General features: G+C 39.4%; 1 protein-coding gene across 4 annotated transcripts in view; it reads right to left on the reverse strand.

Annotated features, from left to right (window-relative positions):
- PHACTR2 (phosphatase and actin regulator 2) overlaps window positions 1-18,020 on the reverse strand; it is a 143,734-nt gene that overhangs the window by 41,367 nt on the left and 84,347 nt on the right. For all 4 annotated transcript variants that reach the window (XM_032983179.2, XM_032983181.2, XM_032983180.2 and 1 more), the window contains exons 2-3: window positions 10,773-10,940; window positions 1,407-1,487 (exon numbers count right to left, since the gene is read on the reverse strand). In XM_032983179.2, coding sequence (XP_032839070.2) covers window positions 1,407-1,487; window positions 10,773-10,940 — 249 coding nt within the window. The remainder of the gene's footprint in view (window positions 1-1,406; window positions 1,488-10,772; window positions 10,941-18,020) is intronic.

Consider the following 18,020-nt stretch of genomic DNA (forward strand, 5'->3'; position numbering starts at 1 on the left):
TTCATCAGACATGAAGCACAACGTGATGAAGGCAACACAGACTGGATCAATGGCCTTCTTAAGGTGGGAGGAAGGGGAGAAAATTGTTTATCTTTACATCCTTTTCTCACTTGCTCAATCTCTTTCAGGGATCCAGAGTCCCATCCCCTTTTAAGAACGGAACAGAGGGTCAAGGACACTGGTGACCAAAGCATACATACTTTTAGCACAAATTATAGTAGTTACGTTCAGACTGTTTGTAACCAACCTGAAACATTAACACATTTCATTAACCGTCCCAGCAGTTTAAATGCAATTTACAACCATCAATGGACAGAGTCAGGCAGCTCCCCAGTAAAACATGTAGCAAAAACTGTAACAAATTCACAGATGGACAAACTGAGGTATGGGGAGTTTATATGTCTTGTTTTAAGTCAAAGACAGTAGCAGAGACAAGTTCAGTAGCCAGCTATGCTGCGTGTCATAGTCTGGTAATTCACAAAACAGTATAAAGACAAGTGATGTCACATGTCAACAAACAAGCCCTTTACTTCTAAATACCAATGTGTACCATATGAACCATACACATTGATACTTTCATGACTCTTCAGCTCAGAGTAACACAATTTCTAGGAGAAAAATGTTTTTGGAAATCACAGAGTTCTTAGACTCCTTGATAAAATGACAAATGGTTTAATTTTAAGCTTTGGAAAATTATTTTACTCACTTAACTTTTATTTGATCTAGACTTACAGAAGATCAAGAATATTAGAAAGAATACCACTAGAAACACAATCAGATGTAGCACAGAGGTGTTAACCATGGTTTACTCATGCTTTTTGAAACACAAATTCTGGTTAATATCAGTTGCTAAACGTTACAGCATTTTGAAACAAGTGGTGTCTTCCCCACAGTTTTATGTTTGTGTCACTTGTGAATGTGGTCTATGTGATAGCGGTAGGATCTGTACGATCCCAGCACTGGTACTTTTTGATACCTGAAATGGATGCTATTGATTTGCTTGTGGTCCCAAAGCCTCTAGTTTTTCAGTCAAAATTTCTCATATTGTACTCCAGCTGCTTTAGACAGCAGACCTAGACTCAAAAAATAGGTTAATCACTAACTCAAAAAAATTCTGACAAACAATATGTAGAAACCACAGAAGTCACGTTATTTCCAGGGAGAAACAAAGTACTTAAGAATATGACTGGAAGTCAGATGGTGTACCTATGTCAGAAGCAGTTACAGAACACAAATCTCTTGACTCCAAATTTGTAGTTCTTTGTCGTCTTGCCCAAACTACCTCTCTCACACTCCACAGCTTTGTCTCCTCGTACCTATTTATACTACATGGAAACAATGCAATAGTGGCTTTACCATCCATGTTTAGCACTTTAGGAGCTAAATTCTAGTTAACATGTTATCACCTTGCTCGGGCATTTCCTTCAGCACTCCCCTTCTTATCAGCTCCTCTCTGCTTTGTCTTGTCGAAATCTTCCTTTCCAACACTAAAGAAAAAGCACAGTTAAGAATAGATTTATTCTCGTACTGCCAATGCTTGTGAAAAATGTAGAAAAAGATTTTTATTTTACAGAAACCCTGAGAAATCTTGTTTCCTCTCATTCTGAAGAAGTGGTCTAGGTTTTCATGGATGCTCTCTGAAAATACTGTCCCACAATTTCAGACACAGAAGGTGGGGCTCCATATGATTCAGTATTTCCAGCTGAGCAAGGCTCCATGAGACTTCTTGTACAGTCAGTGGAAAAAGGTACTTCCAGAGTGAAACTGAACTCATCATAGCACAGGCATTTTAACATGTAAAAGCACCTCTTTACCACTGACTGGCTTGACTAGTTCAGCTGGAGATACTTCCATCTGCTTTGTAGATGCTTTGAGTTGAGAGAGACAAATCCTGATCAGAGCAAGCAACTCACAGGGTAGCCTTTGTGACACGCAGTTTTAAAGGAAAAAAAAAAGCAAACCCTTAAACAGAAGCTAGAAAGCAGTTTTCTAAGAGAGTAACATCCTCATCCAGCCTGGTTGGCTTTCATGGAAAAAACAGCATCCTGTTTTTAGGTTAAAACCAGAAAGCAGCACACAACACAGAAAAAAAGACTGTGACATGAAGCATTTTAATTATTGTATTTATTTCCCATGGGAAAAATGCTAAATAATTTTATAGGAAAAAGCTTTTACAGATGGCAAAATAGAATAGCTCTCCACTGCACCTCTCCCCCAAACCAATGCAATTTTGCTCAGTCATCTGAGAGGCCACTGTAATGATCTGTGGAACCACGGTGCCAAAAACGTGAGCATCACTCAAAATCCTGTCTTCACTGTTAGGAAAAGTTAATCTCCCATCCTGATTCTATTTACATACAGACAGCAAAACCCAAGTGGGGTTTGGAGCTCAAACTGGGGGCATGCAGCAAAGCTTCAGCTGTGCTGGACTTCATCCTATTAATGCTATGGGATAAGGTTATTTATCTCATCAACTAATTCAAACACTCTCTAGGGCCAGTCTAATTGTTGTATGCAGATTAAATACTGCAAGAAGTATTGTCAATCTCACTTGCACCAGCCCAGCTGGAGTGAACAGCCATACAGTGAAGTGACAGTTCCTGTGAAGGTATGGAGAGAGGCAGTTTAGCTTACCCTCCGTGCATAGCAAAATGTCTTTCCAGGCAGCAGGCAGCTCCGGCTGCTCACAACCAGGCTGGCTGACGTCAGATGCCAGACGGCATCACTGGTCATGGTGTCCCACTCCCCTTCACCGCCAGGGAAGGGGATGGCTGAATAGCAGATGAAGCAGATTCTGCACTTCTTAAATTTACAGCACTGGGTTCATTTCTCACACTTCAAAGTGCACGACTTCAGCAACTGCTCCACATGGGATACATTTCCCTGCCCAAATAGCACCAACTCCTGGCAGAAGAACTGGGGGCAGTAACCATTCTGACCAGCCCTGTTCAAGCTACCCACCCCTGTGAGATCAACAGCTTGTGAATGCAAACAGTACTGGCTCAAAAACATGTAAGTTGGCATTAGGTCTGTGTTTATATACTCAGGTACTTTGTGAGATCTGTCCAGTAAAGGTCACACCTTGGCGGTGTTCAAATCACATTTGACAATATAAAGGAGCCCAGGAGTGTGGCTGCGGACTCTCAATATAAGACAGCCTCCTTGGGGAGAGTGTGGTTGCCCGAACTCAGACCAGGTTAGACTGCCTCGAGTCCCAACTCTAAATTACTCAGGAGCTGTTCCAGTTTTTCCCCATTATTTTTTAAGGTATATGCCTTGCAGCTGTGTGTCACATGTTGGCCTGGCAAACAAAGCACAGCAGTGTGCCCTATCCTTGCAAAGAGTTTTTCATGTAGGTGAACACCTGGTCCCACAAAGACTGCTTTAAAAGAGATGGAGAGCCATGAAGTCAGAGGATTATGTGGGATGGAGGGTCTTAATCTTTCCAGAAAGCAGATGTATTTATGAGCACATTGAAATCTTCTTTGACATAGACACCACGGACGAACACTTTACACACATACTTTATACCTGTTTTGTTGCTGGCAATATAAATTATTATTATGATTATTATTATTATTGTTGTTGTTGTTGTTATTGTTATTATTGTTATTATATTGTTGTTATTATTATTTTAACTTTACAAGTATTATTTACTTCCTACAATTTTTCCTCTCTGCTTCCTATTTACATCTGTTTTCTTGGGGACAGTGACATGAGATGATCTCTCATATATTTACTTGTGGGACTTAATCCAATACCACTTGAAAACAATAACCCTCTTTCCATCAAGTTCAAGAACATTGAATCAGACCCCCCATCAATGTATCTCTCTAGTTTTCAGGACGATGTATTTTTTCAGTTCTAAAACACTGAATTAACAACTGTATCGAATTAATTATCACAGAAAATGTCAATTGGCATTAAAAGACACTAACTCCATACATTTTTACCAGAAGACCTCAAAGCATTCTACTAACATTACATAGGTTTCATAACATCCCTTAGACATAGACATAACTATCTCCATTTCACAGATTAGAAAATTTATGAACAGATAAGAAGCTTAAGCCTCAATCCTTCATCATCTAAAATGCTAGCCATGAGTGGTGTTTTTATGTAAACTGATTAAGCTCAGTTAATTCAGCTTGAAAAGATAATTTATTTAAAATATTATTTGGCCCATGGAAAGAACATTAGAAATCATGCTAGTATTCACTATGAATATAATAATTTTAATTCCTACAAAGAAAAAGGCAGAATCTAAATCAAAGTGACCAAAAATGTGTCCCCTTGATTAAGAGGAATGAGTAGCCTGTCTACTTACGAACTTATACTGTGTGCTATTTAGCCAGGGTGGACTCATCATTATAATTTATTTCTTCTTACAGACTTTGAACTATGCAATACATTTCACATTTACATAGTCAAGTACTTTGATTATCACAGCCCAAATGCACTGAGCTTTAAGGGTCTCAAACTACTCAGCTGTGTTAATTACATTTAACTACTGTTATGTTTCAGTAAATTCTCTTAAAATAAGAGAGTTACAAAGTCAAGCATTCAGAAATGTTTGAATGAAGGTTGATGGATGTCCACATGGTACAGCTTTTATTTGCTTGTTATATGTTTTACTTTTGCCATCCCTGCCTCATTTAGGATACAGATTGCACTGTGTTCAATGAACTGTTTCTTTGCCTAAATTTTTAACCTTGCCTTTCACTCTATGGCCCAGAACTCATTTATGAAACAAACTAAACCTTATTTTGAACAGGAAACTCCTAGTTTTCCCAGATGTCACCTCAACAACTGCGGGAACCAAAGACAATGTGTTCTTCTCCTTGATGCCCATGTGAGAGGCAAAGGTGTTATCATCACTGTACAGATAGGCAAGTTATAGCACAGAAAGATAAAGTCATATTATCAAACATGCTGACATTTGTTAAGTGTTTAATTTAAGGTACCTTTTCAGGTGTAATTTCACACATTCAAATTGTGATCAAACAAACAAACAAACAACCCAAAGCATAGGAATTCTAGTTGAATCGCCTACTTATGGTTCAAAATATCTAATTAACAGAAGTGAAGCTATGAGTATTGGCCATCTGCTGCTGAGCTAATGGCACAGACAACTGTAGAAACAGTCATCATCCACTTGAATCACCTGGGATGGGTATCACTATTTGTCACCTTAGAAATAGTTCAGTCTCCTGACTCCTTAGAGACTGCTTAGTGATATTCAGCAGCTACAAACCTCAATCAGTCTTAAATCCCGTTCTCTGACTCAGAGAGTGCTGTGAGATTCTGGATATTCTCCAGTCTTCAGTTTTGCTCTTCCAAGAGAAGCTTGAGAGAATTCCGATTTTTTGTTTTTTCTCTGACCTAGTAAGAGCTAAAATTGCCCTCTGCTCCCTGTCTGCACATACTCTTACAGTGGAGCTTTGAAGTGGCATCAACTTTGTGCCAAGACACAAACTGCTGCCTTCTTTTCCTTCATAGCAAAACATTGCAGAGAGAAGAAACCCTTGAGATGATGCCATTTTCTGTTTGTTTTTACTTAAATTTGAAAGCCCTCTAGGCAGAAAGTATACAATCAGTGCCCAGAGAACAGATTTTCTAAGGTACAGCATGGAAAATATGTTGCTAAGGGAAAAAATTCCAATCATCATTCCCACATCGGCACAAATTCTTCCACATCCAGTCCTCCATCTTTTTTTGATGTTTGTGGTATTTGCTGTTTATGAACATCTTTCAGTTGCTAGCATAAGAGAGTCATGTGAGATTTTGTGAAAGCACTGCATGGTCCATGTCCTGGCAAGGCTGTAGCAAGAACCTATTTCAAAAAGCCTACTGAAAACCCAGAGAAAGCAATAGGAGTTCTTTTCAATAGCCTGCATTCTGTCTTAGAAGAAACTCTTTCTTCAGCTGTGTACAGATTTATCAAGTTGTAGCACTGTTAAGAGAACAGGCAATAAATGTGATGATCATTGTACTGTCTCCTCTGGTCTCAGGCCAGGAAATGGGCTTCTTGCATGTAGGATGCACGTATGCACACATACATATACACACAGCCTCTGTTCTGTATGTGTACATACATCTCTGACTGAGTACCCTGAGGAAGAGGATTTCCTGTAGGTTTTTTATTTTGTATAAATGTTTTCCCATTTTTTTTTTCTCAAGTTAGATAAGCAAGTTCCTTCTCCTGTGTCAGTTGGCATGCAACAAGGGGCAGCTTGCAAAGTAAATGCATCTTCTCAGTCTCCATTGGTCCTGGGTCTGTTTCCTCAAGAAATATAGGGATAACTTTTTTTTTTTTTCTCTCCTGAAACTACCATCTGAGGTAGGATGAATGCCATCCAAACTACTTTTGACTCCAAATTCCAGCTTCACATGAAGCACATACACAAACTAAGTGATTCCATAACTTAAATACATAGAGTTTAAAAGCAAAGTAATATCTCCCTATAGCTCGGGGGCTTCCTGACAGTGAAATAGTCTGCAGCATGTAGAGGTTTGCTTTCACTGCAAGCTAACGTGATTTGCAGTGAAAAGCTATAGCTTACTCATGGTGCAGCTGGGGCCGGAACCCTGTCTGTTTCTGGGATTTCTTTAAACACAACCCTTACCCTTAGTGCTGTAGAACAGTGCAATTTATCCCTATTATTCCCTATATGGAAATACTTGGAGAGGACATCTGCATTGCTGGCTGAGACAGAGGAGGAACTGCAGGAGGGCTCTGGAAGTCAACACATAAATGACTTACTCTGGTCCACTCCTCTGAGCACTACTAGTACTACTACTGGGCAACCAGCATGAATGAACGGTATTGTCTAGCTCACAGCAGGCTGCTGGAGCAGGTCCGCAAGTACAGCCAGGCGTGGGAGGACACATATATGAAGATAGGAGGGTAAAAATCAATAACACCTAAGCAAGACTGGAATATATTTGCCTTGAAGAGCTACTCCAAATCTTCACTCTGTGGAGATTAGTCGATACTTGGATACATTCTTCCTTCTCAACGTAAAAGCTCTGGGAACTATTCCTGGGCCACTTTCGTATAGTCAAATGCCTGAATTTGTAGGCTACATATTAGAGAGTTACAAGGGGTAAAACTCTCATATGAAATTTAGGGGGAAAATAACTTTGGAATCTTTCATGTATTTTTAGAACTCTTACAACTTGTATCATCTAGATTTGCTTTTCAACTCCCCAGCCTAGAGAGCCAGTCTTGCTATTTTTGAGGTAAAAGTCAAGATTTTCAGATTTACATAGCTCTTAAGAGTTTCTCTTTAAGGCAAAAAAAAAAAAAAAAGCACTAAATATTGTGATGGTTGATGAAATGCATGTAAACTGGGACATATGAATACAAGTTGATATATTGAATGTACAAAATAATAGAAAAGTTTTGAAAACCTGAAATTAATTCCTTATGTCACTACATATGTGTAATTTCTAACGAAATCAAATTTTATAACATAGCAGGATGGATAAGCAGAACCTCATTAAAAATAGACAATATGTACTCTTTATAGAAAAAAAAAAACAATCTACCAAATAATGAAAAAATATCAGAAGTTCCCAAACCTCCTGTATAACATCTTAAATTCTGTTCACCAAGACATGCACTAAATTTTACATATTTACTCTTCACAAACTATATAGGCACTGAAATATTGTAGTTTATATAATTCAGAGCACTAGAATGGTTTTGTGTTTTATTAGGTGGTTTACGTTATGTTATTAAATATAATGGCAGTTTTTACTGTCTAAAAGCTTGGTATGTACTGCATGGCTATCTAGCAGGACACTAGCTAAACAATGAAGTGAAAAATGAAGTTTTTCACAGTAATTGAAAAGTCTATATAGAAGATGATACTTCTAGATACACAAGATACATTAAGCACTTATTGAATCAATTGCGCTAGTTGCTTTTTTAGCCACAAAGAACTTTATATTTAAAAGTCTTATAAAGTGTTGTTCTCCTGCCAATTTGTAATGCAAATTCTCCTAACTTTTCTGGATTTCTGTTTGCGGACTGGTGCTCTCCATTTTCAATAAAAGATTGATCACAAAATAAAGCTTTAACTTTGAAAAAAAGGCAACAAAGTCTATATTACTCTTTTAGTTTCCAGACATGAAAAGCAGTGCTTTAAAACCACAACCGAAATGAAAAAAATCAGCTTGTCTAAATTTTAAGAAGTCATCCAAAACAGTGGGTCTGGTTTTCCTCTCTGTTTCAGCATGCTTTCTTGATAGTAATCACAACGCTAGGATGCAAATCCAAGCAGTAACCTTCACAAAAGAGTAAAAACTACTTCTTCTTATGTTTCACTGGATTTTTTTTTAGCTGGATCAGGTTTGTGATCTGTTCATCACAAAACTGTTGCCAGTATGCATGAAGCAGTGGAAGTAAACACAGCTGAGAGAACTGGGAAGACAAATTATCACTTGAAAATTAGTTGTGAGGTAGTTATGACGGACACTGCTTCCCAATAATTACCTCTTTCTTAAGAGTAATAAATACAGCTATGCACTGGGAGCACACAGTAGCAAAATCTGACTCAGAATGTAAAACATCACACACTGCTGTAATGTTAACAGTACCTTAGCTCTGATGGCTAGGTATAGAAATGCAGCAAGGTTCAGGGAGAGAAGGAACAGCCCTTATCACCAACTAATGTAGCAGTATGGCACCTGAAAAAGGTATTTTGTGACCCAAAGTTTGCTTATTTGTAACTATAGCATAATTTTAAAGCTTTATTTTCATGACAGTTTTAAGATTATTAATGTTTTCTGTCCATTACATCTACTGTTAGGTACCTCCATTTTTCAGGGGCTCACCTTGAGATAAATTGTCTTGAATAACTCCATCTGAAGTCAGTGCCAATGGGAACTGTGGGTTCTCCACACCCCGGAAAGGACATGAGGGACCACATCATCATAAACAAGACAGGCAAATTAAGTACAAGCAAGTAACTAAGGAGGCACTTTTGGAAATATTGACCTTAATTTCTCTGTGCCTAATTTCTTCCTCTTGTGAAAGAAATAAGAACACATGCTTTGCCTTGGTATTATAAGAATTGATGTGTTGTGCTTGTAACACTGGTTTAAGGCCCTCTAAAGAGAGAGAGTACAACTTAAGAAATACTGTATTTAACATGAATTTACCAGATATTAATTTGTAAAAATTAACTGCAAAATGACACATGCATTATTATTTAATGGCATAACAATTTAACACATGCTAATAAGTTGTGACAGTTTGGGGAATCTCTGTATACACAGCTTATGAACAGTGATTACTCTGAAGAATTCACTGCATATAAAATCACATACCTGTTCAACAGTAGCTGCAGAACATTCAGGAGTCATTAAGTAGAAATAATTTTTCTCTAGGAATATGATAAAAGTACTGGAGAAGCTGAAGGAAACTGGAAACAATGAATGAGATATCAGAGCGAGGGGATGTCTTTGATTGCAGTAGTGGAAGAAATTGTGGGGGTTTTGTTGCAGGGTACCCAGGAAAATTAAAAAAAAATAAAAAGGAGAGACTGAGAGAATGATTTGAAGATCTGAGAAAGGTTGTCTAAAACTTCAGCTGATATCTGGAGTGATGAAGACACCAGAGAAGATGGCTTCTTTTTGCCTTTTGTGTAAATAAAGCACGTTTTAGAAGTTATACTACAAAACATAAGAGTTCATTTCTGCAATTGTTAAGGGTTGTTATGGGTTTAAAATGTCCAGCAGTGTACTCCTGAGGGTTCAGAAGAGTCTACTGAGGACACTTAATGAGATTAGTATTGTGTTTATTGCTTAGAGCCATGGAAAACTGTGGATAGAGGGCTTGCACTGTGGTAATGAATCTGAAGAGCTCATAGATGCTCACTGGACTCTGATTAGACTCAAGTCTAGAAAAGCACAGCATCAAATGTTGGAATCCCAAAACAGAACTTTGGGATTTTTCTGGAGAAAGCTTGGCCAGAGCTGTGACACACAAAGACACACACACATATATGCAGGGTGGCATTCAGTTTCCTAACGCGGGTGTCTATAGCCACTTCAGAAGCCCTAGGGTTTTGGAGATGTCTGCAGAGGAATGACAAATATGATGCAGAACCTTCTGCAAGAGCAGCCAGGACACCCCAGAGCATCTCAGGTGGCACCATGCAGCCGTGTTTAGCTAACTGGATCCCAGCCCTCAATATTCCTCTTTTTCAGAAGGAATATAATTCAGTCACAGCATTTTATTTCAGACCTGTCTTCAAGCCTTGCCAGTGTGAGGTGAAGGGGCAGAGCAGCCTGTACGAAGGCAGTGGTCGCAAAGCTGATCCTCGTTCTTCTGCTGGGTACGGCCACGTCTGCTTCTCCCCTCTGAACAGACCAAACTTGTGTCCCCATGAAGGCAAGGTTTGTTTCATAATCCAAGTCACTGACTATTATGACAACAGAGAGACATTTCCAGCCTATCTGAGGATATGCAATATAGGGCCTAGTGTTTCTTAGTTAAAAAAAAAAGAGTACTGTCAACATCAAAAGAATATAATATATAATGTATAGTAAACAAATAAACTGTGTATTTTTGGTGACAGATTCAGGACAAAAGATGAACAAGGTTAGGTTTTTCATTGCCAAGATTAAACTGTTTTTCTGTATGTCAAGTACCGTGCCTAAATAATCCCTGCCATCTAACAAGCTTCAAGATTTTCAAATATTACTCTGCAAAGCCATTACAGTGTTTTCTGGTATTTGCCACCAAAGGACCACAGACATACCTGCCGACGTTTCTCTGAATTTGTCACTAGTCTTCTTCTTCCGCCATTTCCAAGGTTTAAAAATTTTGCCAATAGTGGAGAGTTTGCCCTTCCTCTTGAAGGGGGGAGTTTGGGATCCTGGGGCTGGTCCATCTGAGTTAGCGATTGAAGCCTTATCCAAACCATCAACTGTATAAACAGGAAAAGTAAAGGTAACTGAAGGATGGAAAACAAAATGGTACCCGACAGCTAAACTCCTCCACTATCAGACCGCAACATGTGTTTTCTGTGCCGAAGGCACATGATTGCAGCCTGTGGTCACAAGCCAGTCCCCACCCCAGCTAGCCCTGGGCTTCACCTTGGCTGCAGCAGGCCAGAACTTGCTTCTCACAACGTGCATCTGGCACGTCTGCACAGTTCTGTGGTTTTCCATTGCTACCGGAGAATTTCATTCAACGTATATTTGGGTGACGTCTTCCCTGTCCTTGGTAAAGATGAATAACTAGCTGTCATCATATAGAAAACAAAAACCCTTGCAATGTAAAAACATAAACTATTTCTTTTGAGTGAAACGAATCATTTCTTAAACTAGCTCTAAAGATAACTGTTCTGGCAGTGGAATGGAAATAGGTCCGTTTGATATCCCTGGTAATCAGTCATTCACAGTGCAGCCTGCCATGAGTCAGGCTTCTTATTAACTAAATGTATTTAACAATATTAACAATAACCTTTTGAGCTGTAGCCAAAATTTAAAGAAGGATTACTTTTCTGCAAAAACATATTGAGTGATACAAAAGCCAATATTTATCATCAATGGCTGTAGCAGCGAGTTTTGCGAACCAAATGAATACTCATTCCACAACATGCTGTAGCATACAGTTAAAATAAATTTCCCAGAAATTTCACTGAGAGGTCTACTATGTTTATTTCTATTTAAGAACTACGGTTTCGTAGAGCTTTCCATTCGTGGTCCTGCAAACACTTCAAATATGCTTAATTTTATTCACGTGAGCAGCTTCGCTGAAGTAACTGCGATTACTTACGTACATAAAATTAATCACAGGCTTAAATGTTTGTGGCATACGGGCTCTGTAATTGCTTTCATTCATCTAAACATTCTAATTATAACCAATTCTGAACAGAGTTGATGCCACTCTGAACAGTAATAATGATAATCATAGATCATTAAATCAGAAAGTGCTATTCAAAGAAGGAAATAGCACTGTCCCCATTTTACAGATGGAAAATATGAGGCACAGAATTGTTAAGTGCTTAATTTTATGTTTGCCAAACGGTTTCCTGAATCCTGGTCCTGTGTCCTAGCTGCTAAAAAGATACATATTCAGACACATAACATCATGGTGCAATCTTATTATTCTGTTTCTCAGACAAATGGCATTTAATGAGTCCTATATTTGTCCTAGAATTTAGATTGATCTAGGATGCTAAAAAAAAGTATCTTTTTTTGTGAGAAAGCTGCTGTAATGCAGAGTTCAAAAAACTTTATTTCCAATGTTTTGAAATAAAGTACTGGGAAAAAAATATCCATTTTATAACTTCACTGAAGCCTATGAAGTTAAAACCAGCGATAAATTTGTATGAAAAATAGAGCTTTTTTTTTTTTTTTTGATAAACCAGAGATAAATTTGTATGAAAAATAGAGCATTATTTTTTTGATTCTCCTCTCCATCCTACTGGGAAGGGGACAAGTGAGTGAGCAGCTGCATGGTGCTTAGTTGCTGACTGGGGTTAAACCATGACACATTTAAATCAATAAATCTGAGTTATGCTGTAAAATGTTTAATAAATTCTGCACTGTCAGAGAGATGGAGCGGAGAGATGGAAAGCTTCACCAGGATAAATTACTGTTATTCAGATGCATCAGAATTTAAAGCTTTTATTTAAGTGTTTTCCTTGAGTATTTTCTGGTCTATAACACAGAGATAAGATAGATGAAAGGCATGTAAATGGACTTTAAACGTAAAACCCCAAGATTTTGGTAAGGACTTGGCTATATATACCCCTTGCATGAGTATAAAACTCCGGTCTCCTCATTTGTGGCCCCTAAAGAACAGGGTGATATTTAGGGAGGTTTAAGCTGTGACTCCCTTAAAATGAACCGGTCGCCACACTACAGACCCTCGGAAGCCAGGTCAGAGGTGGGGATGAGAAGACCACCAAAGGCAGCGAGCAGCTCTGCAGAAAGAGAGAGGCATGGGACAGCAGAAGGACCATGCGGTGGTGCCTTGCCTGAAATTAGGGACTGCACTTCTGTCTAGGCTTATACACTGCCTATGGAGTGCAATCCCCTATGGAATACAGAAGCCTCGCTGTGAAACCAGAAAGCCAGTAGAAGAACCTAACTTCACGACTGAATATGAGGAGTAATACAAGATACGTGGGAAGAAACCCCCCACACCATGATGACCTTATGCTATTATTTTCCTAGTAGAACCATTTTTTAATAGTTAACAGGTCAAAATTCATTGCTTGTAGTTTACTACTAGTAATTTGAGTCACTGATGATGTAAAAAGGTCAAACCTGAGTAATTAAGTAGCTAGCTATAGTAGCAGTATACCTAAAAGATTTTTCTGTAGAAGAATCATTTACTGAATCTGAATAGTTTTAAGAGTTTTTCTCAGTTAGTCCACATTTACATTTAGTCCCAATGAGAGTTTATTAGATAGACTGTTGTAATCTAGTCAGGAATGTCTTATAAAATTGCTGTTTAATAATTACTATCTGAATGGTGCTTTAAATGGAATTTTGTGTTGTGTGGCCAACAACACATGATATGAAAAACATGAATCATTTTAATTTAGTCTTACAGACATTCCACACTGATAACAAGTACACTGGAATCAATGCTAATTAGTGAATATTAATTAGTTTATTCTCGTCTCAGAGATTCTTGAGGTCCTGGAGTAAAAAGCACTTAGGGCTGCATCCAAGAAAAGAAATAAGGCAGAATTTAGGTGCGTATGTCAAAAGTTGTGCTATTGGGAGCCTGAGAAACTCTGATCGGATGCTCCCTGGCTCTGAAGGTACAGATGCCATAATTCATGACATTAAATCTACCTGAAAACTTTGCTTCTCTGTATGTAAAACAGCATCTCATACTGGAGTTTCACAGCAGAATGCCTTTGGTGATGAAGACAGCCTGGGAAGCTTCTTCTTTGCACTTCCATCTGCTCATTCCTGACCCTAAAAAGATATGCCATCCCTTCAGCTGTAAAAATACAACTGTTCATTGGGTTTCATCACAAGTAGATCTCTGAATGATCCAGACCAAAAATGTCTCCCCTTCCCGCCCTCTTTCCATTTTTAAAAGGTTATATTTGATCCGGGCCACTTCAGTGATGTAGTCTTCAGCACAATCCTACAAACTCTGCAAATGTCAGGGCTTGGCAAGGAGTGGGCTGTGGCTATTCAGCCATGAGCAAGAGAGAGAAGAGAAGGGGGAATGTGATGCTGTACTTGTGTAGCTAAGTTCACTCATTTGCAAAGATGTGGGGATTCATATATATCATGGGTGATGCAATGAGTATGGGCCTTCTGCAAGACAGTCACTGTACTTTAGATGAGAATGTACAGTATCACTTGAATCTTTCTGACACTAAAAAAAAAAAAGAAGTGCTACAGGATTGCAATGTTATTAAACCTTCTGAATGAGTAGTCAGAAACGCTTTTTCTTTCCTCTGTCTCTCTACTCCCCTCACCAGCACCATTCTCCACAACTGATCTAATCTTACCAGAGCACTGAGATACATATTTATCAGATTCATTCTCACATTGGGGCTGTTAAGTACAAGACAGTACCGGCAGAGCGGCAAGTTCTGTTCTTCCCCCACCCCTCTGGGTGCTGCACCTTTCACGTCGCAATCCCTCCTGCCACCCACTCGCCTCCCAAGACTCACCCACCTGCACTGCAGTTCTGCTCCGGACCCCTGTCATACAGCGAGGTGCAGAGCAGCCTGACAAAGGAAAGGTCTGCCTCCAGCCTCTCCTCTTCCCCACTGCTGGGGAATATGGCCAAGAGGGGAAAAGGCACCAAACCAAGTGCTCCACCGATATCAAGGTACTGAGGTAGTACTGGCACCTAATTGTTTCGGTAGCATTGAGTATCTTGCAGTATTACCATGGTATCACCACATCACCCTCAAAGAGCGTGAGGATAATCTTTTTGTCAGAATACAGGTGACTCATGGTATTGCCACATCTAATTGTAAATGAATTGAGAAATACATCAGAAGATGCAATGGCCTCAGTTCAAAGCTACCTTATGTGTGTATTTGGGACTGAATGATTTCCCTGCTTATTAACTACTGGCTATCTAGTACAATTATTTTTTCTCTTTCTCACTGCACCCAGCTGCCCTGCAAGGATGTGCTGCAAAAGTCATCTTGGTTTACTGAAACCTCAAAACCTCTTCTGACAATACTATGATTTTCTATACAGTCTTGCCAAAGGGCACAGAGTTTGAAGTCATGGATTTTATGCCAGCAAAATCAACGCGTTTATGCAGCTGCAGATTATCCCCATTTAGTGACAAGAACAATAAGTCATCGACTGCTATAGAGTATGGTAAACTGTTTATTCCTGGAGCCTACTGGAAAAATTCAAGACACTTCATGGTAAAATGTTTGACATCATCATTAAAAATCAGAAGTCATTCTGACACTATCAATGTCATTTTCACTAAATATCTCAAATTCTGTAATGTTATACCAATTTTTCCTGACCAGTACCAGATGGAAAGATGAGTCTTTTTTCTTTCTCCCTTTTTATTTTCTACTTGGAAGGGAAAAAATGCAACTAATCCCCAGTGGATAAACTGACAAATGGGAGCGCTATAATCTACCTCCGAGCAGCACAATGAATTGGCATCTGAATGCTTTTGCCTTGCCATACATCTGGAGTTTAACTTTGGGGAAATTCTGTCATGAACTAATTGACTTGATTGTGTTTTAATTAAATGAAAGGAAAAAGTTGAAGTTCAAATGTAGGCGGCTGAATGGTAGTTTCCATATGGAACTGCCAATATTGCAAAATGTTAATTGGACCTCCTGCTGGCAATGAGCTAAACAGGCTGGGTAGCGGCTACTTCAGAGGGATGCTGGCTGCTGCCTTGAAACAGCCAGAGGGGACCCTCCTGGGATAACCACGGCAGGAATGGATATAACTGCCTGAATGCCTTCAGGTTTCTACAAGGACACATGCACAAACGCATCTGAGGTTGTCCGAGTTACACGCTGACCGGCAGTGCCAAAGCCTGAACCCTGTAACTCCCACCTCACCACCACAAGCAAGACGTTACCTCACTGCAGAAAGTCAAACACTGCAAGGGGTGCAAAATTCAGCTCAAAAGGCTGTATTCTGTTTTGCCCCTGTGATGAGCCCCTGCCTAAGCTCTGCAAAAAGCACAGGTGCTGCTACACAGGTACTTACAAGGGAAAGAGGGGAGCCTATGCTCCCCCTGAAAGCGACAGCAGAGATGCCCAGGGCTCTGTATTTCACACAAAAAGCCACATGGCTCAAAGGGATGCCCAGCCACACTGCCCTCTTCTATAGGGCACAGAAGAGGAACATGAGCAAAGTCACAATCAATAGTGCTGCTTCCACATGCATTTATTCTAATTCTCACCCTCTCACCTGTGCACCTGGGACTAACTTGCTCAGAGCCTGGAAGCGTTTGTTTAGCTATCTGTCTCTTAGGTAGGAAGCCCTCACCCTGCAAGACACCGGTTCCCAGCAAGCAAGTAGGGGACCTTACCTTGGCTTCCTACTACCTTACACAAGCAACAGTAAATAAAACAGTGTTAACTTTAGGGCTTGAGACATGCTTGCTGCTTAACTAGGGTAAAGCACAAAGGACCTTTTTGCTTTAGAGTTACCGTAGGTGTTGGCGCTTTTTTTTTCCTGGTCACAATAAGCACATCAACGTAAGTGCTGTTGGTTGTTTTGTCAAGTTACAGGCTATCACATTATCACAGTAGTTACTGCAGGTTGCCTCCTGCTAATGCAACCCAAATGCAGATAACACACTTGTAATGTGCAGCTTGAGCTACTTCACAGTATAGTTTTCACTCCCATTGGGTTAATTCTACAGAAAAAAAAGGCAAAGTTATGGTTGTAGGACACTGTAGGAACACTGGAAATACCACAGGCAATACAGCTAGTAAGGGCTACCCAGCCTAACTAAATTACACTTCTCATGCAGGAACCTGTGCAGGGCTCTTGTCTGTGACATCTACACTGGCGTGTGAGCTGGGGTGGTTCTACAGTGCATTAAGCACTGCAGTTATACCTCTGCGATTACACCACCTCTCTTCTCATCTATTTCTTGTGTCAAAACAGACTAGGGATTTGCTTAAGATCTGAATAAAAATAAGGACCTGACCTTATGCTCTCAATATGCCCACAAGCATGTGTTTGCAAATTAATTATTTACATTTTGGCATCATGCAGTCCTTATTAGAACACCTGTACAACTTCCTCCTCTTCTTCAATTAAATGTTCTAACTTCCATCCTTTTGGCTTCCTACAAAATGAATAAGTGAATGCTTAGCAATCCCGTTATTCAGGTTTGAAAGTGATCTGGCCAAAAATCTTCTTGCTACCTCCTCTCTGACCTGAACACAGCTGGCTCCAACCAGGAGGAAAGGGATCAAAGGTTTAATGCAGGCTGCTTATTCCTTTTTTCTTAACCTCGACACTTGAGCGAAAAGCAGCAAATGGAAAATTTCCAGACAGTTACATTTTCCAGATATATGAAACATCAGGTCAAAGGTTAAATTCTGGACCCAAGCAACTTCTCCACAAAAACAGGGGAGAAAAAAAATTCCAGGCACAGTAACAGAGATGTGGGAGGACAGAAAAAAACAACAACAACTAAAAGCAGTGTACAGAAAAGAGCAACCAAACTACTTTGAACAGCTGAGGATTAAAAATTAATGCTTCTTGTGTCAGAATAGTAAGGGATAAATCTCCTTGGAGTAAAATGGTATCCATTTCTATTTATAGTTTAAAAATCTTTTTGGATAATTCTTCAATTCCACCTGAAAGTAAGCTGCACGTACTCATCTTGTTAAATTCTGTAATGATATTTTTAAAATGTCACATCTGAAAACCAGAACTGGAAATATTTCCTTGCCAACTTTTCTTGGTATAGTCTTAATACAGGGGAGAAAAATAACTATAATAAGTTTACAACAAATATTTCTAGCTACAGGCAAGCAGTAGAACTTCCCAGCAGATACTGGCTAGAA

The sequence above is a fragment of the Tyto alba genome, unplaced genomic scaffold (genome assembly GCF_018691265.1).
Source record: "Tyto alba isolate M040663 unplaced genomic scaffold, T.alba_DEE_v4.0 Super-Scaffold_22, whole genome shotgun sequence".
In the NCBI taxonomy this organism is placed as follows: domain Eukaryota; kingdom Metazoa; phylum Chordata; class Aves; order Strigiformes; family Tytonidae; genus Tyto; species Tyto alba.